Raw genomic sequence first — 27,985 nt, forward strand, 5'->3', positions numbered from 1 at the left:
AGTACACCAGGAATATGGTTTAAACACTCACTTGTTATCAGCAGAATGACTTTTGAAAGGAATATTATTATAATGCCTGGTCCTATGTAATGATAACTAATAAAAATAATACCTTGCCCTTCTATACCTTCTACCACAGGAGTGGCTTCTAATCCTCTATGAGCTCGGGATGCTGGGGAAACAGAGTCTTCGCCAGGTCCGAGCCCGACCCGCACATCTAATTTCCTGAAGGCCCTTTTCTCTCCTGCTCTGACCACAGGCTGATCATATGTCTAAATTCTTCAAGTGTATGTAAATGCTGTTATAATTAATAAAGTCAAAATTCATTTAAGTAGCAAAATTCATTCACAGTAGGTTGTCATTTAGTATTGTCTTAATCAATGGATACTGAAGATACATACAACTATACTGAGAACAAGAATTATCTTTTTTAAAAAGCAAATTAAAAATAAGATCCTTGCTATTGAAAAGGATCCAGAACCACTGAACCATGTTTCACTTTTCAAAGCAAGTTCAAGATCACTAACTCATCCGATTTGTAATGAAGCTCATTCTGGGTTCTAGAAGATCATCCAGACAAGGCATTTTCCAGAAGGGAACATACTGTGTAATCGATGTTGAATGAAAGATGGTTTTGCGTGTCCAGATAGAAGGCAATCTCCCCCTCATAAACACTGCCTTGGAACATAGAAGATTCAAATTTTCACTTTCTATAGATGTTTAGAGTCCATTCCAACCCAAATAGTAAAATTTAAAGTTTTCTGGTATTAAACCGACTATGGGACAAGCAGACCACAGGGTGGGAAGGGGAAAGGACTGGCAGGAAAGGCGACAACCTGCGTGAAGCATGTGGCATCACCTCAGGTGGCCCAGCCTTTACCCACCCCGACCTGTTACCATGCTCTCTGGACATCTAATATGGGGTGAACAAACTTTGTTATAGCACAGAGAACTCCTGCCTGCCCCATACGACCCCACTTCCTCCGAGGTCTCTCAGGGAAAAGCAAGCTTTCTTTTCCTTGCAAAACTCCAGCTTCTTTGAAACTCATGCCCTGGGCTTTACTGCCCGCTGTGCTGACAGCTGTCACCGTCTGCCCTGTCGCTGCAGACAGCTCCCGCCTCACTCCTCCTCCCCACCTTTACATCTCATTGCACACCCACGGGGTAATCCCACTGCGTACCTGTCCTCTCTCCCACAACACAAAGCCACTCCGTGGTCAAAACCTGGTCCCTGTCATCCCCGTAGCTGAATCACCTCCTCAAACTGGATTTCAAACATCCTTTCCTTCCGGAAAACTGCCTGCTTTCCTACTTCCCACTCCGACAGTCACTTCACCGCGGCAAGGCTCCCAGCTTTCCCAGTTTGCGGCCACCTCGCCATTTTTTCATTACCCATCACCCTCCTCTTGTCCTCATTTCCTTCTGGACCAACTCAAAATCTGAACTATTATGGGACTCTATTTTTGCTTGCCTCTGTCCTCCTTCCTTGCGCCCAAGCAGGAGTTTTGCCAGAGATAAATCACACATGACGGCCGGCTTCACTTTTTAGATTCAAAACCACAAACCTCAAAGTGCATGCAATACTGCCCAGCAAGTCTCCACTTCCCTAATCATCTCCGCTTTCTCAACCTCTCAGACAGCTAGTTCAGACACGCCTCTCTCTCAACCTCCAACATTCTGCCGCTCTTCTTCTACCTAGTTCCACAGCTTTCTGCCGATGGCTCCCAGATCTAGGGCTCTGAGACACTCCAGGGTCCCCGACAGTACAGCCAACCGACCACACGATATGCCTGCCGCATCTGAAACAGAATCCTTCACCCACCCTCCGAGTCCTCCCCCACTCTGCCCCACCTCCACTAGTGGTGTCACCACGGCTCCAGGTTGCCCAAGGTAACTCGGCCTTGTCCTTCATTTCTCCTTTTCTCTCAGCTTCCACATATAACCCACTACTAAGCCCAGTCCCTAAACCTCCAAAATACATCCCACACTTGTCCTTTCATCTCCACCCCTACAGCCACCACCAAGACAAACCGCCCATACCTCACCGGTATCTCCCACCAAGCCTACCACAAGGCCTCCTGCGGGGCTTCACTATTTCTACCTGTACCCCACCCCCATCGTCATTCTCCACACAGCAGCCAGAAATGTATCCTAGAGCAAGAGTGAGCTGTCACTCCTCTGCTCACATACCATGACAGCTTCCCAAGACTCAGATAAAAACATGTGACTCTTTGCCACGGCCTCCCAAGCCTGAATACCCCAGTCCTCTGGTAAACTAGGAAGGTTAAGGGTGGGGAGCAGTAGAGTTGACAGCTGGGGTTGGCAGAAAGAAGCTAAGAATGAAGGAGGGGGTTGCCTGAGCAATGACTAGAGAGACTGGGCTTAGTTTTGTTTAAATTATTAGTTTTCTTCTTTTTTTAAAGATTTTATTTATTTATTTCTAGAAAGAGGGGAAGGGAGGGAGAAAAAGAAGGAGAGAAACATCAATATGTGGTTACCTCTCACACACCCCCAACTGGGGACCTGGCCTGCAACCCAGGCACATGCCCTGACTAGGAACTGAACCTGCAACCCTTTGGTTTGCTGGCTGGCGCTCAATCCACTGGGCCACACCAGCCAGGGCTAAATTATTAGTTTTCAATAGGTTCTATATGATAACGTAGAAAGTTCAAAAGATATCAAAGGTGCACAGTAACATCTCGCTCCCTGTTCTTGTCACCATGTGCTTCCAGTTTCTCCCGCATCCCATACTTTCCAGGCACAGCCCTTCACACTCACAAATACACAAATGGCATATGACACACACTATTCTGCACCATTGTTTTGCCTTCACTTATCAGGTGTTGGGGGTCTGTCCTCACCTTCACCTACAAAACTACTGCATTCCAGTCTGCGGGACATCTGGGTGGTTCCCAACCCTTTGTCAGGGTACACACAGTGAGGTACCGGCACACTCCCTCCCTGCCCTTTGCCCACCTTGCTCCCCACCCCCGCCAGCACCTTGCCTGCACACTCACTCCCACCTCCCCACATCAATCCCTTTCTTGTCCTAGAACCCACCAAGCCCTTTCTTGCTCCGGGCCTTCACATTTGCTGTTTCACAGCCTGAAATGCTTTTCTCCTAGTTCTTTGCAAACGGCTTGCTCTTTCCTTTTCTTGGCTTGTCCTCAAAAGTCATCTTCTGGAGTGATTTGCCCGGATCACCCTATTTTAAATGGTCTCCCTCAGCCCTGGCTGGGTGGCTCGGTTTCTTGGGAACATCATCCCCTACACCAAAAGGTTGTGGTTTGATCCCTGGTCAGGGCACATACCCAGGTTACAGGTTCGATCCCCCATCGGGACATGTTCATGAGGCAACCTATCAATGCTTCTCTCTCACTTCTTTCTTCCTTCCCTCCTTTCTCTCTTTTTCTCTCCCCGCCACCCCCGCTTCCTCTCTCTCTAAAATGAATAAATATATCCTCTGGTGAGGATTAAAAAATAATAATAAATAAATAAATACAATGGGCTCCCTCAGTTACTACCCCTGACATCTCTCTCTCTGTTTCTTCCCTTGCAGCATCTCTCCCAATCTAATTATCTGGTTTAATTGTTTGCACGTTTATTGTTCATCTGTAAACTCCACAAAAGCAGCGGCCTTATCAGTCTTAAGTGCACAGCTATATCCCCAGCGCCTAGCAGGGCGTCTAGAACGATCAGTAAAGCTGTTCTGAATGAATGATCCTTTGACTGATGGCCAACAGAGAACGCTTCCCAGCACCAGGCACTGTGCTGGGCACTGGCCACACATTACTGCATTTAGTTCTCACAACTTCTTATAGCTGAGAACAGATTTTATGAAGTAACAGATTTCCAGAGGTGAAGCAAACATTCAAACCCAGACCTGACCCTAGCCCCTAGGTTATACTGTATAGGAGGGAAACATGGTAGGTAAAAATAGCCCACTTTAAACCTAGAGATATAACTCCAGGACGGGGGGAAATGCACCTGACGAGTAACAGTGGTTCTCTTACATACTACACTCAAATGAAAGGGCATCAGATGGGCAATCACCTCGCTGCCCGGCTCCAGTTTTTACGTTTGCAAAGTACAAAGATTGTGTGTACTCAAAGCACATAATGGTCCTTCCTATTTGTTGACGGTTTACTGTGTGCCCAGCTCAGGACCAGGACGTGTAGGTGAAGAACTACTGAATGGGTACTGAGCTCACCTACTTTGACAGGACTGTGTATGCTGTGGTTTAGCACCCCGAGGCTTGACACTTAAGTATCCTTTTGCCCCACACTATCACATTTGAAGCTGTTTACCTATACCACATAAGTCCTTTTATTCAAAACTCAAGTTTCTGTAACTGTTCTCTCTCCTGAAATTGTTTCATTACCACAAATGTAAAATGTCTGGCCCTGATCTGTAAAATTCCCTCATTTTATCCCAGGGTTCCCCAAACCACAGTCCTCCTACCTATTTGGAATACATTCCAAAGACAGCAATTTTCAACATAAAACCTTACCTTCTCCTAGACAAAACACTTACACTCCCATTAGTGGCCGTTGCTGTGGCAGCTCGTCATCACTAGTGAAGAAGGAGAAAACAGAACCTTCAGCAACACACATGATGCCGAGAGCGAGCGGGCAACCAGACGCTGCGCTGGCTTTACTGGTAAAATACTGTTTCTGGATCATTTTCTGATGGAGCTCAAAGTCTAAGAGAAGAATGATGTCATCGGAAGGCACCCGTGGCCCACGAAAAGGCATAAAGTTCGAGCTGGAATGCAAGACCCTCCACTTAAATTCTTTGGTCCTCAATTTCCTTATTGAAAGATCAAGAGATAATTTATAGAGAGTTCCTAGCACAGAGCTGGGTAGGCAGTAAACAGTCAACAAATGGGAAAGGGGGCTGGTGAGCACGTGGAGGTCCTGGGAGAGTGCCGCAGTCAGCACAGATGCTCCGTGCCCTCTTCCCACGTCTCGCCCTGTGCATCTCTTCCGTCTAGCTGTTCCTGAGGTATAGCCTTTTATAACAAACCGATGATCTGTTTTGGTTTTGAGATACAGGTATGCTTTTGAATTATTTAAAAGAAATAACAACAGACTTCCAGTCAAGATAGAGGCATACGCAAACACGCTTAGCCTCCCTAGGCAACCACAAAATTACAACTCAACCTCAAAATTAGTAACACCCAGAACCGTCAGAAAATCAAACTATGGAAGTCCAACAACCTAGGATTTAAAGGAACCACATTCATCTACACAGGTAGGAGGGGTGGAGACATGGAAACCAGCGAGTTGCAGGGGATGAGGTGTGGCGCAGAGAGGCAGCAGGGGCGGAACAGGCAGTCCCACATTCACAGGTAGTAGATAAAAATCAGGAGGGATACCCTGTGAGCCAGCAATCCCAGCCCCAGGCCAGACCCACGGCCCAGGGTTCCAGCACCAGGCAGATAAATCCCCATTACTTCTTGCTGTAAAAACCAGCGGGGGTTGGAGGGGCAGAAGAAACTGCTGGATTTTCAGAAGACACTGTTTAAAAGGCCTGCACGGACTTAAAACATACACAGACCCACCCGCTCTGGGATTCAGCACGAGGGCAACAGCTGGAAGGGCACCAGTCACACAGGGCGAGTGCCAAGATAACCTTCCAAAAGCCAGGCAGTAGCATTGTCCCCTCTCCGAACCTCCCCCTGCACAATGAGCCACAAAGCCATGAAGCAAGTTGCCCCACCCTGGTGACCACCTAAGGCTCCACCCTACACAATTGACAGGTGCCTTTTCTACAACAGGCCATGCTACTAAGATAGGGAGTCAAAGCAGCTCTACCTAATACACAGAAACAAACACAGGGAGGCTGCCAAATTGAGGAGGCAAAGAAATATGGCCCAAATGAAAAAACAGAACAAACCCCCAGAAAAAGAACTAAACAAAACGAGATAGTCCCCTATCAGATGCAGAGTTCAAATCACTGGTGATGACGATGCTCAAAGAACTCACTAAATAGGGAAAAAGCATAAAAAAGCCACATGAAGAAATAAGGGTTACACTAAGTGAAATAAAGAAAAACCTACAGGGAACCAACAGTGGAGGGGATGAAGCCAGGATTCAAATCAACGATGTGGAACATAAGGAAGAAATAAGCATTCAACCAGAACAGCAAGAAGGAAGAAGAATTCAAAAAAATGAGGATAGGATTAACTGCCTCTGGGACATTTCCAAATGTACCAACATCCAAATCATAGGGATGCCAGAAGAGGAGGAAGAGCAAGAAATTGAAAACTTATTTGAAACAATAATGAAAGAAAAATTCCCTAATTTAGCAAAGGAAATAGATATACAAGTCCAGGAAGCACAGAGAATCCCAAACAAGTTGGACCCAAAGAGGACCACAACAAGACACATCATAATTAAATCACCCAAGATTAAAGATAAAGAGAGAATCTTAAAAGCAGCAAGAGAAAAGCAGAGGGTTACCTACAAAGAAGTTCCCATAAAACTGTCAGCTGATTTCTCAATAGAAACTTTGCCAGCTAGAAGGGACTGGCAGAAGTATTCAAAGTCATGAAAGGTAAGGACCTACAACCTACATTACTCCATCCAGCAAAGCTATCATTTAGAGTGCAAGGGCAGATAAAGTGCTTCCCAGACAAGGTAAAGCTAAAGGAGTTCATCATCACCAAGCCATTATTACACGTAATGTTAAAGGTTAAATCTTACTTATTTAAGAAAAAGATCAAAACTATGAACATTAAAATGGCAACAAATGAACAACTATCAACAACTGAATCTAGAGAGAGAGAAAAAAAAAAAACTAAACTAGGCAAACCAGCAAGACAGGACCAGAATCATAGAAATGGAGACCATGTGGAGGGTAATCAGCTGGGAGGGGGGAAGGCGGAGAATAGAAGAAAAGGTGCAGGGACTAAGAAGCATAAATGGTGCCTACAAAATAGGCAGGGGGATTTTGAGAATAGTGAAGGAAATGGAGAAGCCAAAGAACTTATATGCATGACCTGTGGACATGAACTAAGGGGGGTAAATTGCTGGAGGGAATTGGGGTACCAGGTGGAGGTGGGCAAAGGAGGATAAATTGGGACAACTGTAATAGCATAATCAATAAAATATATTTTAAAAAATAAAAACAATGAAATTCATCTGAGGATGTTATCAATGAACTTATGTCTTATTTCTATGGTGAATGGTTATCATTATCAATATTTTCAGATCTTGAATATAAGACGGTGGCAAATGATCTTTAGGGCCCTTATCTTATTTAGAGATGAATAGGGTAATTCATCTATTTCTATTTAAAGTTGTTAATATAGAGAATAAAAAATGGGAAAGAAATAACTCAAGTCTGAAGGCACTGAAGAAAGACGCTGGCAATTAAGAATGAGATTTTGCTCGTCCCAGGAACACGTTCTTCTCACTATAAACATTTCAGAAGTTACCACGGCATCACCCACAATCTTACATTTCTGAAAGCCTCGAGGACACATTCCCATTGTCCGCTCTCTGTCAAAAGTGAGAATAAACAGACCACCTCCTGCAAATGAGAATACTGAGGGAATGACGAGTAACTAACTTAACCAAACTCCTTGTCTGTGACCATGTTACAAAAAAACAAACAAACAAACAAACAAAAAAAACCCAGGACCTCCACTAACCCCTTTCTTCCTCTTTGGGCTCTGTACATCCTTTCCAAAAGCGTCCTCGCCCGGCCTGGAAAGTATCCCTTACCTGGGTCACACACAAGGCTGCACAAGAGGCCCCGCCGCCCCGCGGGCCGGGCACCCGGCTCTCCCCTGGGCCCTCCCGGAGCCTCCGGTTGCAGTCCTTGCCCGCCGCGCCAGGCCCCGCAGCACCCGGGGCCGAGGAGCCAAACAAGGGGGAGAAGGAGCGTGTGGCCGGCCGCCCCCGACCGAGGCGCCCCACCCACCGGCCGCCGCCCTCCACATCTCCGCCTCGCCCCTGGGACCCGCTCTCCCCAGGGCGCCCCCACCCCGCTGCCCCAAGCCGGGCTCCGGCCCTACTCCGCGGCTCGCGCACCCGAGACCCGCAGTAATCGCTGCTCTCAGACCCGCCGCCCCGTTCACTCCGCTCGGATCCGTTGCCTCCTGGCCGGCTTCGCCTTCGCATTCGCCTCCGCCTCCGCCGCCACCTCACCCACGGCCCTGCGGCCAGGGTTTCCGGACGCCCACGTGACCCGCGCGGTCCCCGCGGCATGCTGGGAGTTGTAGTCCAACCGCGAGGGCTGGAGGGACTGGGTGGGTGGGCGGGGCTGCTTCCTGTGGCGGGCGGAGGTCTCCGTGGACCTGGCTGCTCGGCGGGGATGGGGCGGGGATACAGTCCAGGAATGTTTTGGGAAAATCAGTGGAGGAGATATATGATATACCCGGAGGAGAGGACATGATGTATACGTCACCTTTTTTTTTTCAAAAAGCTTTATTACGCTCTTTGTGTTCATAGAAAGCAACGTGTTGCTAAGTGTACCAGTGACCTGCCACAGGGCGTAGTCTTTAGATTGTTTAATTGAATACCCATCGTCTACCACTATCACTCACGGTTCTACCTCCCACCTCACCCACTCGAACAGATAAAGGAATGTTCAGATCCTGGCAGCCTCGAGCAAAAATTAAAGGCCTTACAACACTCAACTTGGAACAAGTTTTCTCTGTCCTCCTGGGTTGCTTTCAACTGTTGGGGAAATATAATTAGGAAAAAAAAGAAAAAAACCTCCAACCCAGAAAACCTCTCCACAAAGGTCGTAGATTACAAACAGTTTTATTGTTGAATATGCTTTCATCCAGAACGTGATGCTGACCACAGGCAATGAATGCACTAAGATTGCAAAGAGAGAAAGGAATCTCCTTCGTACTTAGCCAAGCCTTCACAGCCAAGCTGGTACCAGCCATTACAAGCATGTTCTCAAGATAATCACTAGTCCTCGAATGAGAGGACTTCACAGGACTTTTCGTCACACATAGTTCATCTCAACTTTATCACGGTAACTGGAGAGACCGCCTGTGTTGGCTTATCCAGAAGAGAAACAAACTTGTCATATCTTGAGGACAGGAGATAGTTTTTCAGGTCCAAGCAAGATGCCCACCAAAGTTAGGCTCCTACCCTCACACAGGAGCTGAGAGTCAGGGACACTATGTCCCCCCATGTTGCATGTTCGCATTTCAAAGGTGGTTGCCAGGTCCTAAAGGAATGTTCCTGAGAGTTATGAGACCAGACACAGGTTATTTAGCCATTGTAAAGATAGACATGTGTTTGAAAAGGACACAGAAATTTTGAAAGAAAAGAAAGGGAGGCGGATTTATACAATTGCAGTAGTAGTTTTGTTTCCAGTCACCTAAGGGTGTAGCTGGGGAGATGTGAACAACAAATCAGCCAAAGATTTCACTTTTATTTAAAAAACAATACATAGTAGGATATTACTCAGACTTAAAAAGGAATGAAATTCTGATACGTGGTAAGACGTGGATGAACCTCGAAAACATTTTGCTGAGTGAAATAAGCCACACACAAAAACAAGTATTGGATGATTCCATTTATGGGCGGTACCCAGAGTAATCAAATTCATAGGAACACAAAGTGGTTACCAGGAGCTGGGGTGGGGGTGTGGGGGGGATGGGAGCTACTATTTAACAGACACGGAGTTTCAATTGGGGTTAAAGAAACAGTCCTGGAGATAGATGGTGGTGATGGGCGCACAAAATTGTGAATATATTTAATACCATTGAACAGGGCCCTTAAAATGATTAAAATGGTAAAATGTATATATTGTGAAATATGTGTATATATGTAAATATATGTATGTATGTGTATATATATGCATATATATATATATATATAAAATAAGTATATAACTGGTCACCACCACCCACAGGCCTCTTCCCCATATGCTCTTTGTACATACAGTCACGTTGAAGGAGAGGATGGAAGTAGGGAAAGGCAGAATCCCTCCTTGGCTTCCATAACCATCTGCACATTTTACCACTTGATTTCTACTCTAGGTGTTCTCCAAATACTGCATCTGAGTCTGCTGACTTTTTTGTCTTTAACAGTAACCATTACCAGGAGAAGAAAACATCTGACGTCTAACCTCCTTGGCGCTGGCATCTAAGGGGTGCTACTTCCTGCCCCCAGCCCATACACTTGTGGTGGATCTTGACCTACATTTCATTTCCAAGTGGCAGACACAGGACCGTGGCTCTCAAAGTGGCAGTCTGCAGCAGCAGCGTTTGGCAGCGTCCTGGGTTTTCTTGCTCTACCTGCCAGCATTGGGTTTACCTTACGCAAAAGAGCGGTTCCTGGAAATTGATCTGTAAATGGAATTTGGAGTAAGATAAGTTATATTTCAAAGGTTATCTGAACAAATCAGAGAAAGAAATGTTCTGGGACAGTGAACAAACGGTCCTCAATTTCAGTGCTTCTCAATCTTTCTAGACCTCAACTCACAGTAAGAAATACATTTTCCATCACCCCCAGTATACACATGCAGGTCTGCAACTGACCCAGATAATTCACAGAACAAGGCTCAGCCTCCTATATGAGACACGTTCTGAAATGTTTTGCTAATCTTGCCTGTAAAAAAGCTTGTTGCAACCCACTGAAATGGAATTCATGACTCATTAATAGATCTCAGCCCACAGTTTGAAAACACTATACCAATGTAAATATTTTATCAATCCGGATGTTTCTGTTTTGCATATTGACCTACCAAGTGTTACATTTTCCATAGTGAAGGAAAGATAGTCTTTACGTTCTGAGAACCAGTGACTCTTCCGGACTCTGTGGGAGGGAAAATAATAAGGAAATTTTACCTCGGCTTCATATTTCTTCTGCCAGCATTGGGGACGGATAAACTCTGTTTTCTAAGACCTAAAACAACCTGTTTGGTGGTAGATCAGAGACACAGAAATGTTTTTCCAGCTCTTTCTTCCCGTACAAATTCAAAGTTCTTTTAGTTTTTTAATCTTCTCTTTGGATCACCTCCTTTCTCTTGGTAGCTCCTCATGAAGAGTAATTCAAATTCAGGAAACAATTGAAAAACTCAAGACCCAGATCTGAGTCCTTTAAATTGTGTTCTCTCCACTCGAGCCCCCCCCCCCCCCCAGCCAAACAAGGGACAGCAGGAAAAATCGGAGGAGGTGGGGCAGGGGGCAGGCTGCGTAAGAGAAGGTGAGTAGAGAGAAGGAACAGGGTGCTTTACCGGGTACTGGCTGAGTTAACAGGCCTCGCAAGGTGCCAAAAGTTCGCAGACTGTGCGCGGAGAGTGCTGGCCAGCGCCTCATCTGGGCTTGTGCCCAACGGCAGCTCCGGGCTCCCCGGCGGTGGGAGGGCTTCGCTTTCCTTTCACTTTCTCAGGCCGCCAAACCTGACACCTGGGGACAGAACTACAGTTCCCACCACGCAGCGAGGCAGCAGGAAGAAGGGGTCCTGAGAGCCGAAAAGGGAAACAAGGAGAACAAGAAAACCTCACCTGCCAGCAGAGGTGAGGGAGGCGCACAGGTAAGCGACAGGTGAACCAGGAAGGTGAAGGCTGCGGGATGCAGGATGGAGGGCGTCGCGGGAGGACACTGCTTTCTCCTTGCAGGGCTTGTCGGTTGAGTTAAAGGGGCTTATGTGGAAACCCTGAGGACTTCCTGGGGAGGGGGGGGGTAGATTTCGACTCAAGTTATGGTGATGAGGCTCCGGAAGTGGAATGGCTTTCTTTATTTGAAAAGTCAGAGGTGGGGAAAAGAGTGGTTTTGTTGTGTCTCTTGTCTGCTGGATCACTGAGCCATTAGTGATTTCAGAGGCGTCCGAGACAGGTACTGGGTTTTTACAGATTGAATATTTGCGTGCATTTTAATTTGTGTAACGACACAGACTTGTCCTTCTGTATGACTTTCAAAAAGGCCGAAGAATCACACTGGGGGAAATGAAGAAGGGTCTCCTATAACAGGAGCAATTTGCAAACTTAATCATCAAATGGGGTTAGGTTTCATGTATTTTTATGAGGCATTTGCCCAGGAGACCCAACACGATAGCCCATGAGGAACAGCTGGGGCCTGGGGATATTTGCCTGAGTGGCAATGCTTGCTGCTCCGCATATCTGATGGGCTGTCATGTGGAATGGGAATCTGCCCGGGCCAGGCATAGCACGAGGGTCAGCAAACGTACCCCAGGGAGACGGATGTCCACCCGCGTAAGGTAGAGTCGCGCACGCAAAATGGATCTTTGCAGGAAGCAGTGAGTTCCTCGGGGTCAATGATATTGAAGCAGAGGTGGATAGTTGAGTAGACATGCTGAAGGCATGAATAAAATTCAGGTGATTGATTGCATTGATCGACGTTTCCCAGACCTGGCTGGGCGTCAGAATCCCCTGAGGAGTGTGTGCACGTGTGTCTCTGTGTGTGTGTGTGTTTAAATATCTTTAGCACATCTGGGATGGACTTCGGGAATATGTATTTTTAATTATCTCCCCAAATAATTCTGATATGATCAGTTAGTTTGGGAAACACTGTCATTTAGAAACTTTATTTTTCAGCTTATGCTAAAGTATGCCGTGTGCTCCCTTCTCACAACAGTTTTCTTTTTAAATATTCTCAAAATCCTAATTTCTTGGTCAAGAAAAATTAGGTGCCAACCAGAAGAAAAACACCGTGTGAAAAACACTCTTCCCTAAACTCACTTCTCCGTCCAATCTTGTGGGTCCTTGTTGCCAGTTGCCTGGACATTCCGTCTCCCAGTAGTTGGGAGTCCTTCTCTCCATGTCAAATGGGGAGAGGATGACAGCGAGGCATGTCCTCCAACTGATGAACGGCAGGGAGAACACTCCAGCGGGCGTCTCCTCTGTCATCCTCCTGCTGAGTGGGCACTTGATGGAGCATGGGGCACCTGGTCTCAATGACGAGAATTTCCATCAGTGCGGTCATCTGACTGTGCTGACTGGGTAGCAGGCCCAGCAGAGGATGGCAGTAGAACCTCTTCATTCTGCGGGTACCCCTAAAGTATTGTCAACCCACCTGGGACAGGTGTGAGCTTGTGTGGGCAGCTCCCTTGTACCCGCCCAGGAATTAGAGACCTTTTCCCGGAGGATGGTAGTGCTCTGACAGCAACGATCTCCCTCTGTCTTGTCCTGTCCTGGATGCCGGGTGCCTAAAACAAGTGTCCAGAGCCTGGTAGGTGTTCACTAAAGACACGCTGAGTTCCCACTTTTCTCCCTAGCTCCATTCTGGACAGCAAGCGCCATGCAATTCTCCAGCTCAGCCAGGGCAGCAGATGAGAACTTTGACTATCTGTTCAAGATTATCCTCATCGGGGACTCCAACGTGGGGAAGACGTGTGTGGTGCAGCATTTCAAATCCGGGGTCTACACGGAGACACAGCAGAACACGATTGGAGTGGACTTTACTGTGCGCTCCCTTGAGATCGATGGCAAGAAAGTGAAGGTCAGAGGGACATGGGTTTCGCTCCTCCTCGTTTAGCCAGCGTTCCTAACGCTGAAACACATGCCTGAGGAATAAAAGAATTAGACATAAAACATGAAATCATAAAAGTACCAGGAAAAAACATAGGTGCATTTTATTTCTTTTTATCATTGTGGAATGAGAAAATTGGGAGTTTCGGTAAGATGAGAAGTGCAGAAAGCAAAAGGGAAAATATTTCTCAGTTTAACTGTCTCAAGGTCAAGTTTTTATATTTCTATGTAACTATATAAAGGTCAAATTTCTAAATATTCAAAATGCCATCCACTAAGTCAAAAGCTGAATGACAAGTTTGTAGATATGGGACTTGACAAAGGGCTGATTTCTTCACTGTGAAAACAGCCCTGATAAATAGCTAAGAAAAGGCTCAAAAACCAAATACAAAATGTAGGCAATTCACAGATTGAACAAAACTGCGTTTCACAAATTTTATAAGAGGTCGCTCATACAGATATGTAAAGATGTAAAGGTGCCCATTCTCACTTCATAATTAAAGGAACAACAGCCCTGGCTGGTATGGCTCCGTGGCTTGAATGCCAGCCTGTGAACCAAAGGGTAACTGGTTCGATTCCCAGTCAGGGCACATGCCTGGGTTGCAGGCCAGGTCCCCAGTGGGGGGCATGCAAGAGGCAACCACAAACTGATGTTTCTCTCCCTTTCTTCCTCCCTACCCTCTCTCTAAAAATAAATCAACAAAATCTTTACAAAAAATTTTAAAAAATAATTTAAAGAAAAGAAACGACAAACCAACACTGAGATAGTGTCTTTTACCAATTGATTAGAAAAGATCAAAAAGTATTGGTAAAAATGGATCTTGTTTGGGATCCTGATTAAATAAAAACGAGAGTAAAAAGGCATTCTGGAGACAACCAGGGAAATTTTCATACTCCTGTGTATTAAATGATACCAAGGAGTTATCAAAAAGTTTAATAGCAGTGATAATGGCATTGCGGTTATGAAAGAAAAAGTCCATTTTTATAGGGATGTATATCAGTGTAAATAGGGCTAAAATGACATGAAGTCTGGGATTTGCTTTAAAATAATACCTCAAAGAAATCAACAGAATGGGCAGGATGTTGCAAAAATGTTGATAATTATCGATTCTGGGATGATGGGTATATGAGAGTTCATTATTCTACTATCTCTAATCTTATGTATGTTTGCAAACTTTCTTTTTTTAAAAAAGAGATTTTATTTATTTATTTTTAGAGAGAGGGGAAGGAGAACGACAGGGAGAGAAACATCAACATGTGGTTGCCTCTCATGCGCCCATATTGGGGACCTGGCCCGCAACCCAGGCTTGTGCCCCAACTGGGAATCAAACGGGCGACCCTTTGGTTCGTAGGCCCGTGCTCAGTCCACTGAGGTATACCAGCCAGGCTTCGAGCTTTCTTAAAAAATAAATTTTGTAAATGATGCAAGTATATGAAGCAACAGGTACCCTCAGACACTGTTGGAGGGTGTAAAAATTGGTGTCGTTGCTTAGGATGCAATGGAAAAAACAGATTTGTGGGCCCCAGCCTAGACCTCCTGAATTTAGATATCTACAAGTGAGACCCAGGAAACTGTATTTTGCAGACGACTTAGGTGAGCAAGTTCCCCTTGGTTGTGGGAACTCCTGATGCCACCCCCATTCCCACCCTTCTCCAGATGCAGGTGTGGGACACTGCAGGCCAGGAGCGCTTCCGGACCATCACCCAAAGCTACTACCGCAGCGCTCATGCGGCCATCATCGCCTACGACCTCACCCGGCGGTCCACCTTCGAGTCCGTTCCTCACTGGATACACGAGATAGAAAAATACGGAGCTGCGAACTTGGTCATTATGCTGATCGGTATGGTGTTTTCAAAGGGTTTAACTTTGCTTTCCTGGTGCCTTAGCTGACACTCAGCTTTCTGTGTATTTCTGGTGGCAGAGGAACATGAAATCTAAACGTGCAAATGGGGGGCAGGACCTCAGAAAGCGTCTGGCCCAGAGATTCCCATCAGATTCACTTGAAAATGAGAGGGGGTGGGGTGAACTTCTTAGGAATACAGATCTCAAGGCCCCACCCTAGAGTTTCTCAGTCTGGAGAGCGGAGCTGGGACCCAGACTTCTGTGTGCAGGGTGCCCCGGCTGATTGGCTGCACATGTCTGTGTGGACCACACAGGAAGTCCTCTGTGGGTTGAGGTTCACAGAGTCAGGTGGCTCCAAATCCCTGAGGGAGTCGCTCAGATGAATGTGACCCACGTACTTAGTAGGTTCCAGACACTCTTCTGACTCTGCTCCTGAGTCACATCACTTAATCCACCCAACCACCCTAAGAAGCAGAGACGACTATCCTAATGTCCCAGATGAGGAAACTGAGGCATCTGTAAGTTAAGTATCCTGCCAGGTAGTTCAGCCTGGTTACTTACTGACAGGTGAGGCGGGATTTGAACCAGGCTGTCCGATTCCCAGAGTGCCCAGTGGGTTCAGTTCCTCTCTGACCATTTTCCAATAGTTGGTTAGGCTGGACCATTCCCCAGGGCCCCCTGAAGCTCTGGTTTAGGAAGTGTCTGTGTCTACTCTAGTGCCTAGACTTCAGGGTCAGACAGATTTGGGTTCAAATCTCCCTCTCTGTCTGAATTTGGGGACTATAACTTACTCTCTTTAAATTTCTGCTTCTTTATCTATAAAACTGGTGCCCACTTCCAAAATATCGTTGAGTTGAAAGGATTCAATAAGGTGACATACAAGATCTATCTGGAAAAAGTGCAGTCATTGTTAATATAACAAGAATAGTTTGCTCAACCTCAGTGTAACCTGGCAACCAAGGAGAGTGGACTGGAATGCACGTGGCATGAACAATGACGACCTCACTGTACTAGTCAGTGTGTGTGGGGGGTGTAGACGTTGTTGAGTGAGCGTGTGTACTGTGTGGCTGTCGCATTCAAAATGACTGGAGCAACAAATCTGCATCAAATTTTGCATTAAGCTTGAACATTCCTCTGCAGAAACTATTGGGATGATTCAGAAGGCTTTTGGGGACAATGCAATCAGTGTAACGCAATAAAAATGTGGCATGAATGCTTCAAAGATGGTCGAGCATCTGTTGAAAGTGATCCACATTCTGGAAGGCCTGCAGCAAGCAGAGCACCTGAGAATGTCGAACGTGTATGGGCTGCAGTCAACGAAGATTGGCAACAGCACAGGAACTAGAAGCTGATCTGGGGATTCCAAAAACGACTGTGTCTGAGATTTTGACACAGGATCTTAGCATGTAATGTGTCGTGGCAAAATTCATTCCATGGCTTCTACTACCAGGGCTGAAGGGACATCGTGCTGCAGTTGCTAATGACTTGATTCAGACTGCTACCAATGAACCAGATTAACTCTAGGTCATAACCGGAGATGAATCGTGTGTCTGTGGCAACATGTATGACCTGGAAATGAGGGCCTAGTCGTCCCAGTGGAAGTCTCCTGGTTCTCCATGCCCAAAGAAGGTACAGCAAAGTTGCAGCAAGATCAAGACCATGTTAACTGTGTTTTTTGATTGGGAAGGTGTTGTCTACCACAAGTACGCCACTCCAGGCCAAATAATACAGAGTACCACCTCAGGGTTCTTTGTTGGTTGAGAGATGCAATATGACAAAAACGGCCGCAGCTATGGGCAACTGGTGATTGGCAGCTTCATCACAACTACACAGCCACTCCAGTATCACGTCTTGTGCAGAGTTTTTGGTGAAATATCAAATCACCTAGAGGACTCAGCCCCCCTACAGCCCAGATTTGGCACCCTGAGACTTCTGGCTTTTCCCAGAACTTACACCGCCTTTGAAAAGGAAAAGATTTCAGACCGTCAATAGGATTCAGGGAAATACAACACAGCAGCTGATAGTGATTGGGAGAACTGTGTGAGGTCCCAAGGTGCCTACTTGGAAGGGGACTGAGATGTCATTGTCCTATGTACAATGTTTCCTGTATTTTCTTCAATAAATGTCTCTGTTTTTTATATTACATGGATACCTTCTGGACAGAGCTCGTATATAAAGCACTTAGCACAGTGCTAAGAACTCAGTAAAGGGAAGCTGTTGTTTCCTGGCAGAGCAAAGATGAGCAGAGAGGGAGGGACAGCCGCTACCTTCAGGGATGGAAGGAACCCCCGCTAATGGTGGCTCCCAGAGAAGGGAAGCTTAGGTGTGAATAACGTGCACCACAGTGCTGACAACACTTGAGGTTTCCCCAGGAACGCCGACTGGATCTCTTTTCCATTAAGTTCATGTGCTTCCCAAGAAACACTGAAGCTGTTTTTCCCCTGGGCCTCGAAGCCCGCAGCTCCCTAATCTGCCTCCCTCCCAGCAGCGCCGTCCTTAGCTACTCATTGCTCTGCTGCAGAAACAGGTGAGGCAGACCAGGGCAATCAAGGTCAAGACTGCAGGATTTCCAGGAATCTCAGTTTCCCCGGTATTTACACCCTAGTCTTTTGTGAGCACTATCTCAGACTCAATTCCCTTTTTTTTTTTTTTTTTACTTTTTTATTTTTAGAGAGGGAAAAGAAGGGAGAGAGGGAGAGAAACATGATGTGTGAGAGAAACAGGGATCGGTTGCCTCTCACACGCCCCCTACTGGGGACCTGGCCCGAAACCCAGGCATGGGCTGTGACCAGGAATCCAACTGATTTGGTCCTCAGGCCAGCACTCAGTCCACTGAGCCACAATAGCCAAGGCTCTGCCCTAATTCTTACTTGGTTCTAGAAACGCCCCCTAAGATAATCTGGACATGTCCCTGTTGCCCCCGTCATCCAAGGGCCGACGCAGAGGGCTTTCTGTTTTCTGTCAATAGCCTCCTTGCCATCCTCTAGGAGAGCCAGACGTGTTGTATGTTCCCCGCCATGATCACTGTATTTTCCATTCTGTCTCCATGTTCCTCCACACAAATGTCTTTCTCTCTCACTTTACCCCAGCCCCCAGCAGCCACTTCACTGCACAAATGGCAGAGACGGCTGTGCATTAATTTGCGCTGCTCCTCCACATGGTCCCTGTGTTTAAAACGCCCCCTGGTCCCCACGGCCCTGCAGACAACGCACAGATTCCTGACCTTGAGGGATGGTCCTGCTTTTCCTCCGGGAGAGGGCTGCAGGCCTCTCCCTGCTTGGCTCTGTTCCTGGCCTCTCGGCCCCTCCATCAGAGTCAGGGGTCAGGAGCCAGCTTCCTCTCGTAGGTTATGCTGGATGTTCTGCCGCCTAACTTCCTTCAGCATCTGACATTTGTCCCCTTCGGCTCTCAGGCCAACCTTTCACTTAAGCTTTTCCATATTTAAAGGTCCACCATCTCTCAGGGAAAACCCTGAAGGCTGAAGATTTCAGAGTCCAGACTTGGTCAGATCTTAGGAGGGTGCATTTGCGTTACCTGACGCCCTCAGCAGGGTAGGGCCAACACCCCATGGTCAAAAATATTGACACTCAGTGAAATATACGAATGGGCATGCAAAGCAGGTTGAATAAAAGCTGCAAATAGCTCGTTTAGGGCAGATTTTACTGTCAGATAAATTACCCAAAAAAATTAGGGGTTTTGGAGTTTTTTGGATTTGGGAAATGTGGATAAGGGCTGGTACGCCTGCACGGCTAACGACTTGTACCCTTCACCTGTTCCTCAGGACGTGTTGTCTCATGGCCTGTCTTGGGTGTGAATTCTTGTATACTCTTCAGTTGTCTGTGCATCTCTCCTGCCACCCTAAGATGAAGAATTCCTTCCCCAGGGGCAGAGCCCATGCATTGCTGGGTGCCCCACACAACACTTAGCAAGCAAGGACTGGGCCTGCAGCGGCAAGCACCGGGGCTCCTCCCCTCCCACAGGGTGTCCTGGCTCGTCCTGAGGAGTGCAGCCACCAGCCACGGGGAGGCAGGACAGGGCACAGTCAGTGCTGTTAACCCAGGTGTGGCACTGGGGCAGGTGAGAGGAGCAGGTGATAAAAGTCAGAACCAGCCCTGGATGGTGTGGCTCAGTGGATGGGGCGTCGGCCTGCAAACCAAAGGGTCGCCAGTTCAATTCCCCATCAGGGCACACGCCTGGGTTGCGGGCCAGGTCCCCACTTGGGGACGTGTGAGAGGCAGCCAAATGACGTTTCTCTTGCACATCGATGTTTCCCTCCCTCTCTTCCTCCCTCCCTTCCCCTCTCTAAAAATAAATAAAATATTTTAAAAAATTAAAAAATAACTAACAAAATACTTTCATTATTTATTCCACAGCTTCAACCCAAGAAATCCGGACCCCAAACCTCAGCTAGCCCAGGTTCTGTCACACAGAGCGCAACACGTTGTGGTTTGGGGGCTGGGGGGGAGAACAAGATCTGAAGGGAGGAGAGAGCCCGAGAGAATCACTCTGGTACCGTCTTACCATGTCGCACCTGGAAGGAGGGACCGTCCCTCCCAAGAACATGGAGGCTGCACCTGTCCCAGCCAAGAAAACACATGCACCTCCAGCCCACATTCCTTGCAGTTCTTAAAGATCTTAGGAACAGTGAATTAGAACATTGGTTCTCTTTCTATGCATCCGTGGTTTCATTTTCAGTAAATTTGCCCTCAAATTACTATTTGTGAATGAATCCATGCGTTCATATTTGCTGAACTAATGTTCTTTTTAAAGTCCATTTAAAAAACAAAACAAAACAGGTTAAGTTACTCAATGCAATATTTGCTTGTCTCTCACTCCCAGGGAACAAGTGTGACCTGTGGGAAAAACGGCACGTCCTGTTCGAGGACGCCTGCACGCTCGCTGAGAAGCACGGCCTCCTTGCTGTCTTGGAGACGTCAGCCAAGGAGTCCAGGAACATAGACGAAGTCTTCATGCTCATGGCCAGGGAGCTGATTGCCCGGAACAGCCTGCACCTGCATGGGGACAGTGCCCTGAACTCCCTGCCCCTGGACTCCAGTCCAGTGCTGGTGGCCCAGGGGCCAAGTGAAAAGACCCAGTGCTCTTGCTGAGAAAGTTCACGAGGCCAATAGCACCCACGCAAGGCCATCTCCAAAACCAAAGGTAGCCAGATCACTTAGTGTTTGCCGAGTAGCATTCAGACCCAAGTATAGACTTGCCGCTAGTCCTCTCTCCTCAGTTCAGACCAGAGGCCACAACAGTTGACTCTGAGGACAGGGGACACCACTGGTCTTGATTTGCCTTGGACTTAAAGGCACAGGGGTAGGAAGACAAGATTTTCTCCTTTTCACCTTTCCCTTCTTTGCCTCCCCACCCCTTCAACTGTGCTTCTGCTGAGTTTTGCTTCTCGCTTAAAGAGGGTGATGAAGAAAGAGGAGTACAAGGGTGGAGGGACCCCCAAAACCCCAGAATTTTATAAAAAATTGTGTATTTATTCTTACATGCTTAAACTTCAGTCACCTTCAAAGTGCTCTCCATTGATGCAATACGCCTATCGAGACATTTTTTCCACTGCTCAAAGCAGTTTTTGAACTTGTCGCTTTGGGTGCCTTTCAGAGCATCTGCCTTTTTTTGTTTCACCTCTTCCGCATTGACAAAATGTTTCCCTTTGAGGACTTTTCTTCATCCAAGGAAACTAACAAAAAAGAATGTGGCTCAGGGAGAGAGATCAGGTGAATAGGGAGGGTAGGGCATGGGGGGGGGGGTCATGCCTTTTTTGATCAAAAACTGTTGAACACTCAGTGCAGTGTGGGCAGGTGTGCTCATAAATCACCCATCATGAAATGGGCAAACATGTGGAGAGTCTTCAAAAAAAATTTCACCAAAGCCAAACACACCCTCTCACAACGACGTCAGCTGGTGCACCAATACAGATGGGTCCTAGAACACTCACCTAGTGAGGGAAGCCTGTACTAGAAGGGCCCGCCCTCCAGGAGATAATTCCAGGTTTTGGGGGGGTCTCCTCTCATATCAAGGGAGGGGAGAGGATGTTTGGGACATTCTGGAACAGTTTAAAACAGCTCGGGCGTGAGGATGGGGAAAAAGCCTGCAGTGAAAAACCAGAATGCTGTCGACACTGGCTTCCTGACAGTCACACCTCAGGGCTTTAGGGGAGCAAAGCCTTTTGACACGAAGACCACACGTACCTCTTGCCGAGTGGTCGGGCACCACATGATGGAGATAGAATTGGATTCCACTTTATTCTGCTTGGACTGATTTGCCCGCCCTCGCGGAATGTGGGAGGTATCTACCATTCCTTTCTAAAATACCAAACTAGTCGCTGGATAGAAGGCATTCCTGAACTGAAATTAAATTGGCTCACGGATGAACAACAAACCAATGCCGGCCTCGCAGTGTGGCCCTGGCCACACCACGTGCCCTCCAGCACCTATGCCGTAGTTACCACCAGTTACCTTGGTGGTAACTACAGCACCACCGAGTTCCAAAGTTCCCCAGCGTTTGTTGCTGAGGCGCGTCTGGCAGTCACAGAACCACAGGGCTGCTCCGGCCTTCAACAGGGCTCCAGAAGGGGAACCATCTGGGGAGCACCCCAGGTGTTTCTAGCCCATCCCTGCTGATAGGCCGGGACCTGCAGGAAACCGTCACTCATTACCTGTGGCTGCTGAGTACTGGATACTCCGAAAAACCCATCAGCTCCTAGGATTATGCACTCTGGGGACTGTCTGGAATGGAATATTCCCACCAACAGGTCAGGCATGTGAGAACAAGGTCACCTGAACACCAGGAACCTGTGATTAACTGGCTGTGGCAGAAACCCTCGAGAGGGCCCCCGGACCGGAGCGGCTTCTTTGGATTAGGGCACCTAGAGGTCTGTTCCAGAGGGAGGCACAGGCGTCTGGGAAGCCGAGCAGCCTCGGGCCTGGCGTGGGCGGCTGCCTCGGGCAGGCCCTCCGTGTACCAGAGGTCTCAGAAGGCGGCGTGGAACCGAAGTCTGGCGTTTTTCTCACACTCCCCAAATGGTACAGTTGGAAACAAATGATATGAAATTAAGTTACAAAAGGGACATATTGGAAGAATAAAGATTGTCAACATCTTCATATCTGATTCACTGGTGTCAAGAACATTTTCATGTGTATGAAAACCTTTCAGTTAATACTTCATTGTTCATAGACTGTTTCTGAATCTCTTCCCCACCCTCTTACTGAAAAGGTCTGTTTACTAGTAATAGGAACATTACTATGATAGTATTGGTAACAACAAACACGTGTAGCAGTTACTACATGCTCCGCGCTGGACCAAACACTTCACACTAACCCAAAGGATCCTGTGAACTAGCTCTGAAGTGGGCACCATTTATCATTCCTACTTTAAAATGAGGACAAGAGACAGAGATTAAGATCAGTCGCACAGCTAGTAAGTGGCGGAGCCAACCCCAAACAACCCGGTTCCTGGTTCCAGAGCCCACTCTTAGTAATTATACTGTACTCCCTTCTCTGGTTAGATCTGAGTTCCTTCATATCAACCCCTCATGTAACCATTGTCACCCCAATAAATTCAATTAAATAAAAAAATACCCCCAAAATAATATATTCATCATCCTGCACACACACACAAATATTCCCATTCCAAGACATGCTCTCATACATCCATTTCCATATCATAAAGGAAGCTGAAGGGGGAAGACGCAGTGGGTGTGGATTAGGCTAGCCCTATCTCCCTGCAGAGGGGCGTGAAGGGGCTGTGTTGGAAATGTGGCAGGCCCAGCCTGAGTTCACTTCCCTCGGTGCAGGGACGATGCGGAAGCTACAGTTCACTCACGTGCAAAGTTAAGGCAAACCAGGCCGAGTCCTATCAGCCATTCCAGTGGTGGTGGTGGGGCGACAAGGGAGGATGGTGCGCAGCTCAGCAAGCACACGTCAGTGCTCCCTGCAGGTAGTTTGCAAACCTCCAGGCGATGGAGAAGAGTTTCCGAGGCTTCATTCATTGTCGCCCATATCTGCTCAAGAGCCTGTGACCCATTATTGAGTGAGCACGCACAGATGCCTACGGGACTCACCTAGCTGGCTTACCATTCAGAATATCCCCCGCCACTAAGGTACTTCTGACATCATATAGCTTCTTTTGTGTTTATTCTTAACAACACATTAATTTATACTCAAAAATAATTGCTAAAGACAGCAGCACCAGGAATGTCGAAATGAAAAGCCCAAGTTAATAGGAAGCACAGAATAGGTGGTGATTCTGCAAAATCATCCAAAGACCCCTCCTCACCTGACATCGGTGGCATTAAGGACGTGGAGTGCTGTGCATGCATCACAAGAACTGCATTTCTGTACACTCAGATACACTGAGTTCCCCTCTTACAGCGAGGCCCATTGTCTATTTTTGTTAAGAGCAGTGCTGATTTTTTTTTTGTATTTTAAATATTTTATTTTCATTCTATTACAGTTGTCTCAATTTCTGCCCCTTACATTGCTGAATTTTAAAATAACCCATATTTGGATTTGGAAATAGACAATAAAACTGGTTTGGTGTTTTTACAAATTCACAAACTTTATTTTTGTAAGTGGAATTTTGTTTCTAAATTAGATGAGGTTTTCAGGCTGCTATTTGCAAACCACTTTCTAAAAATTAACACATTATTGATTGGGGTGGTGAACACACAACACAGTACGCAGATGATATATCATAGAACTGTACACTTAAAACACTTTTAGTAACCAATGTCATCCCAATAAATTCAATAAAAAATAAAATTAACACATTATAAGTGGATAATTTTTATTTCCAATAAGTGAAAATAACTAATTGAATATAAAATTGCCACTCTGGCCTCTCTTGGTCTTTCGAGGAGTCCTCAAATCATCTTGATACACTAAAGAGTAAGTAAATGCAGCCCTGGCTGCTGTGGCTCAGTGGATTGAGTGCAGGCCTGCAAGCCAAAGGGTCACTGGTTTGATTCCCAGTCAGGGCACGTGCCTGGGTTGTAGGCCGGGGACCCAAGAGAGGCAACCAAATATTTATGTTTCTCCCCCTTTCTCCCTCCCTTCCCATCTGAGAACAAAGTTTAAAAAAAAAAAAAACAAGTAAATGCAAGTAATAATGGGCTGTAAGGAATTTCATAATTAAAGGGAGAAGAGCCACAACTGCAGAAGTGAGGATGAGGATGGTGTCGACCGACGTCACTCAAAGCTTGGCCTGCACATTGTCCCTTAGCCAAGAGCACGTAGAAACTCGTATGAATTTGGCACTGGCACAACATCCAACCTTACGTTGTTCAAATCCAGTAACAACTCTGGGGTTGTGCTAAGAAGGATGTTGCTCATTTTGTGTTTCTAACAATTCAATTTTATTGTCTTTCACAAAACTACTGGCCCATGTTGGATTGGAAATAAAAGGCCCTCACCATGAACAGTTTGAGAAACATTGGTGTAAAATAACATCAAAGATTGGGGAAAATACTGATTAATCCTGCCATTTGCTGTGAGAAGCCAAGGAAATGAAGTTTCTTGCAATTACTGAACCTGGCAGGAATGGCGTGCTCGATCTTCAGACGCGCTCGTGGAAGAACGAGGAAGTCCACTGCACGAGGCCTCCCTGAGTCTGGCGTCGGTCAGAAGGGCCCAGGTCTGAAACCTGCGCCACAGCTGATCAACTGTGAAACCACAGGCAAACGATTTAAGTTTGGGTTTCCTCCCTTGTAAATCAGAGATACCACTTACCTCAACTGCTCTAAGGATGAAATGATGACTAAATGAAGTGCCAAGTACAGTATTTTGAAATTAAATCAAGTCCCTACCTTGTAACTGCTGATTCAGCATGTGGCCCCCAGCACCTCCCGGGCAGGAGGGATAAGGGGGCACGCAAGTGGTCTGAAGACCTCGGACACAGAGGGCACCAGATCGCACGGGTTGCTGTGACGAGCAGTTTCTGCTGCATCTGTGCGCCCAGCGTCTCTGGTCCTGGCAGAGTGCCCAGAAGGCACTCAGGTATTTGTAAAACCAAGGGTTACCTTCATGTTACTGAAAATGTTATCCACTGGCAGCACAAAGGCAGGAGCAGGGGAAGAAAGTGGGCGGTGTACCTGCATCTACATAAAAACAAAGTAAAACCCTTTTAAGAGGGCAAATTTGACAACAGAAATGAGTCTCCCCTTCTTTCTTGCTAATTCAGTTTTACATTTTAGATTATGCACATTGTTAACAAAGAATAAGGAGTAGGCACCGCCTTGTGGAAGTCAATTTTTTAAGTGTTTACTAAGGGGAGTAAGTTCTGATTCAAAGAAAACTAAGCCCATCAGTGGAACCTAAAAATACCCTTATGTGTTCAGCCCCTTGTGGTACCTCTCCCTTCTATGCACTGAGGAACTATTAGTCTGGGGAAGTAAGACCTTGGGTGTTTTCTACTATCTGTTATCCAGCACAAAGAAATCAGCACCTTGCTAAAATAATTTACTAGTGAGCGCTTCTTTTATCGAAAACCTAAGGCTGCTTGCGGTCACTTGCCATGGAAAAGGGGAGAATGAGGTAAGTCATGGACTGGCTCTTAAAACTTTCACCAGGAAATACCAGTTCCGCTTCCATTTCATCAGCCTAACGAAAGTTTGATGGGCTTTGCAATTGCATTCTGTGCGTCCAGAAATCAGAGACTCAGAAATCCTGTGACCAACACTATTAACAATGACTACAGACACCCCAAATCATGTCTCCTCCTCCCAAATTTTTGGCAGTACTTGCTTTACCTCCCGACTCCAACCTTTTAAAAACACGAATCTGCATGTCCACAGGAGTTAGCCACAGAGGCAAGCAGTACTTATTGTGTGTGGTAGCAGGAAGGAGGCTGTGATGGTAGTTTCAAGCCAATGAGAAAGCTTGAAGTTTCGCCAGTCACTGTCGATATCCTGACCCCTTCTGCAATTGGCAAAAACCTGCGCTTCCGCTGCTTTTTCTAAGACACAGAGAAAAGGAAGCTGCTCCAGACACAAACCCACCTTGAGTTCTGCCTAGACCAGTCTCCACATCAGCGTCTGAGAGATGCCCACAGGGCGGCTCGTGATCAATGAGTCCCCGGCTCCTTTCTGGACACCAGAAAGTGAAAAATGGGAGTGTCTCTGCCCCACTCAGGTCCCCAACACTTCTACAACACCTTTGAAGCTCTCCAGCATTGCGGGGGACACACGTGGTCCCCAGCATGACCCATCAATAGCAGCTTAAGGAGGACTTGCGACATTTCTGGAAGGGAGCAGCTGGCCCGGGAGCCTGCAGAAAGCCTACTCGGGATCTACAGCGAGTCACCATGACTACAAGTCATAATGCAGCAACGTTTTCAACAGCGTAAGTTCTTAAATACATATTAAAGCTAACAAGCAGTATTTTAGTAAAAAGTACTGCAGAAAGGTCACTGAGGGTCTTCCACAGAAGTGCAAAAAGGATTTTATTTGATTCATGAAAATTTCATGTAACAGGATGAGGAAGAGAAATTTACTTTCAACACAGTACGGGACCTACCTGTTACTGGCAGGTATGAAGCAGGTGCAAGTACAAGCGTATGCAGCGCAGCACCTGTGGTGGCCTGAGTCAGCCTTGCAAATGCTAAAACAGTCTGATGACCCCAGCTGGTAAGGCTTCCTCTTTCTCTCTCTGTTTCTCAGAAGGCAACATGCCTTAGGAAAGGTGTCACTTTTCTCAACGAAACTATACCCACAGAAATTTGACTCACTGATGAACTGATCAGTCATTGAAAGAAAGAAACAGTAGGCACATTTCAAACAGCTCATCACGTAAGACAGGAAGAAAGACAACTTATGGATTTTTAAAATTGTTTTATTTGGGAAAAGTGCTTCTTACAAAAGGGCAGCTGTAAAATTCAGACAACTGTTAACAATGACCTGTTTTCTCTTAAAAGTGAAAGAATGGGTGGGACCCAAGGAATCGGAGCAGTAGCTGGGACAACTCAGGACCATCTCCAAGGGATTTGCAGGGAACAGAGCAACTGAGTGCAAGCCAAATTTTCCAATCGAGGAATTACAACAATTTAGCTTCTCTCGTGGATTACCATCCCCTCTTTTAGTGGAGAAGCATGACTTGTTACTGCAAACCAATGACTCCACTACAAGAAACACCTTAAAACATAGTTTGGAATCTCATCTGTCTACCTGCCAAACACAGGGATGCAATGAGGCAAATACAAAACAAACACAAAAACCCACAACAAAACTCCTCCAACAAGGACAAAGGTTTGTCAGAAAGTGCCTGAACCAGAAAGTCTTAAGCATGAAACACAACTGTGTATCCAAGGCCCAGTCTGTGTGAATAGATGGGATAACCGGGCAGTTTTAACCTCTATGGCTGAGCCCACTTATTTATACAGTCAGACAAAGCCAGCACTGCTCTACTGACAGCCACCAACCCACTGCCATGTCCCGCGAGGCCAGTGCGCCACACTGGGCCAGAACCACTACAGCTAGGCTTTCCAGAAGGCCAAGAACACCACAATGTGCAGGGATGAACAGCTAGCCACACACTCACTCTCACACGTGCCGAGTCAGATGGCTCTTGGGAGTCAACCTCCAACTCTGCATTTCTTTTATATGTGGTTTGTACCGATTTTCCTAGCATACTATAAACACAGTAAAAAATCTCAAAACACATTCACACCTGG

General features: G+C 46.6%; 2 protein-coding genes and 1 long non-coding RNA gene across 5 annotated transcripts in view; 1 reads left to right on the forward strand and 2 right to left on the reverse strand.

Moving 5' to 3' along the window:
- The window catches only part of SLC37A3 (solute carrier family 37 member 3), a 45,008-nt gene extending 36,831 nt beyond the window's left edge, over positions 1-8,177 (reverse strand). Inside the window, exons 1-2 of one of the 3 annotated variants that reach the window (XM_053926341.1) lie at positions 8,040-8,177; positions 4,511-4,572 (exon numbers count right to left, since the gene is read on the reverse strand). The gene's annotated coding sequence lies outside the window, so the exon portion shown is untranslated. Of the gene's footprint in view, positions 1-4,510; positions 4,573-7,730; positions 7,878-8,039 lie in introns of those variants that run through there. The other 2 variants (XM_053926340.1, XM_045191134.3) reach the window with 2 other exon arrangements.
- A 590-nt stretch (positions 8,178-8,767) lies between these two features.
- LOC123479211 (uncharacterized) lies at positions 8,768-11,604 on the reverse strand. Its single transcript, XR_006654748.2, has 4 exons — positions 11,482-11,604; positions 11,212-11,383; positions 10,720-10,790; positions 8,768-10,321 (listed from the first exon to the last, which is right to left on the reverse strand). It is a non-coding gene; the product is annotated as an uncharacterized lncRNA (long non-coding RNA).
- RAB19 (RAB19, member RAS oncogene family) lies at positions 11,371-22,386 on the forward strand. The gene is made up of 4 exons (XM_024555143.3): positions 11,371-11,510; positions 13,212-13,435; positions 15,122-15,305; positions 20,147-22,386. Exons 2-4 carry the CDS (start codon positions 13,235-13,237, stop codon positions 20,413-20,415), a joined length of 654 nt encoding a protein of 217 aa, XP_024410911.2. The 5' UTR covers positions 11,371-11,510; positions 13,212-13,234; the 3' UTR covers positions 20,416-22,386.
- The last annotated feature ends 5,599 nt before the right edge of the window (positions 22,387-27,985 follow it).

Source organism: Desmodus rotundus, chromosome 6 (assembly GCF_022682495.2).
Source record: "Desmodus rotundus isolate HL8 chromosome 6, HLdesRot8A.1, whole genome shotgun sequence".
NCBI lineage: Eukaryota > Metazoa > Chordata > Mammalia > Chiroptera > Phyllostomidae > Desmodus > Desmodus rotundus.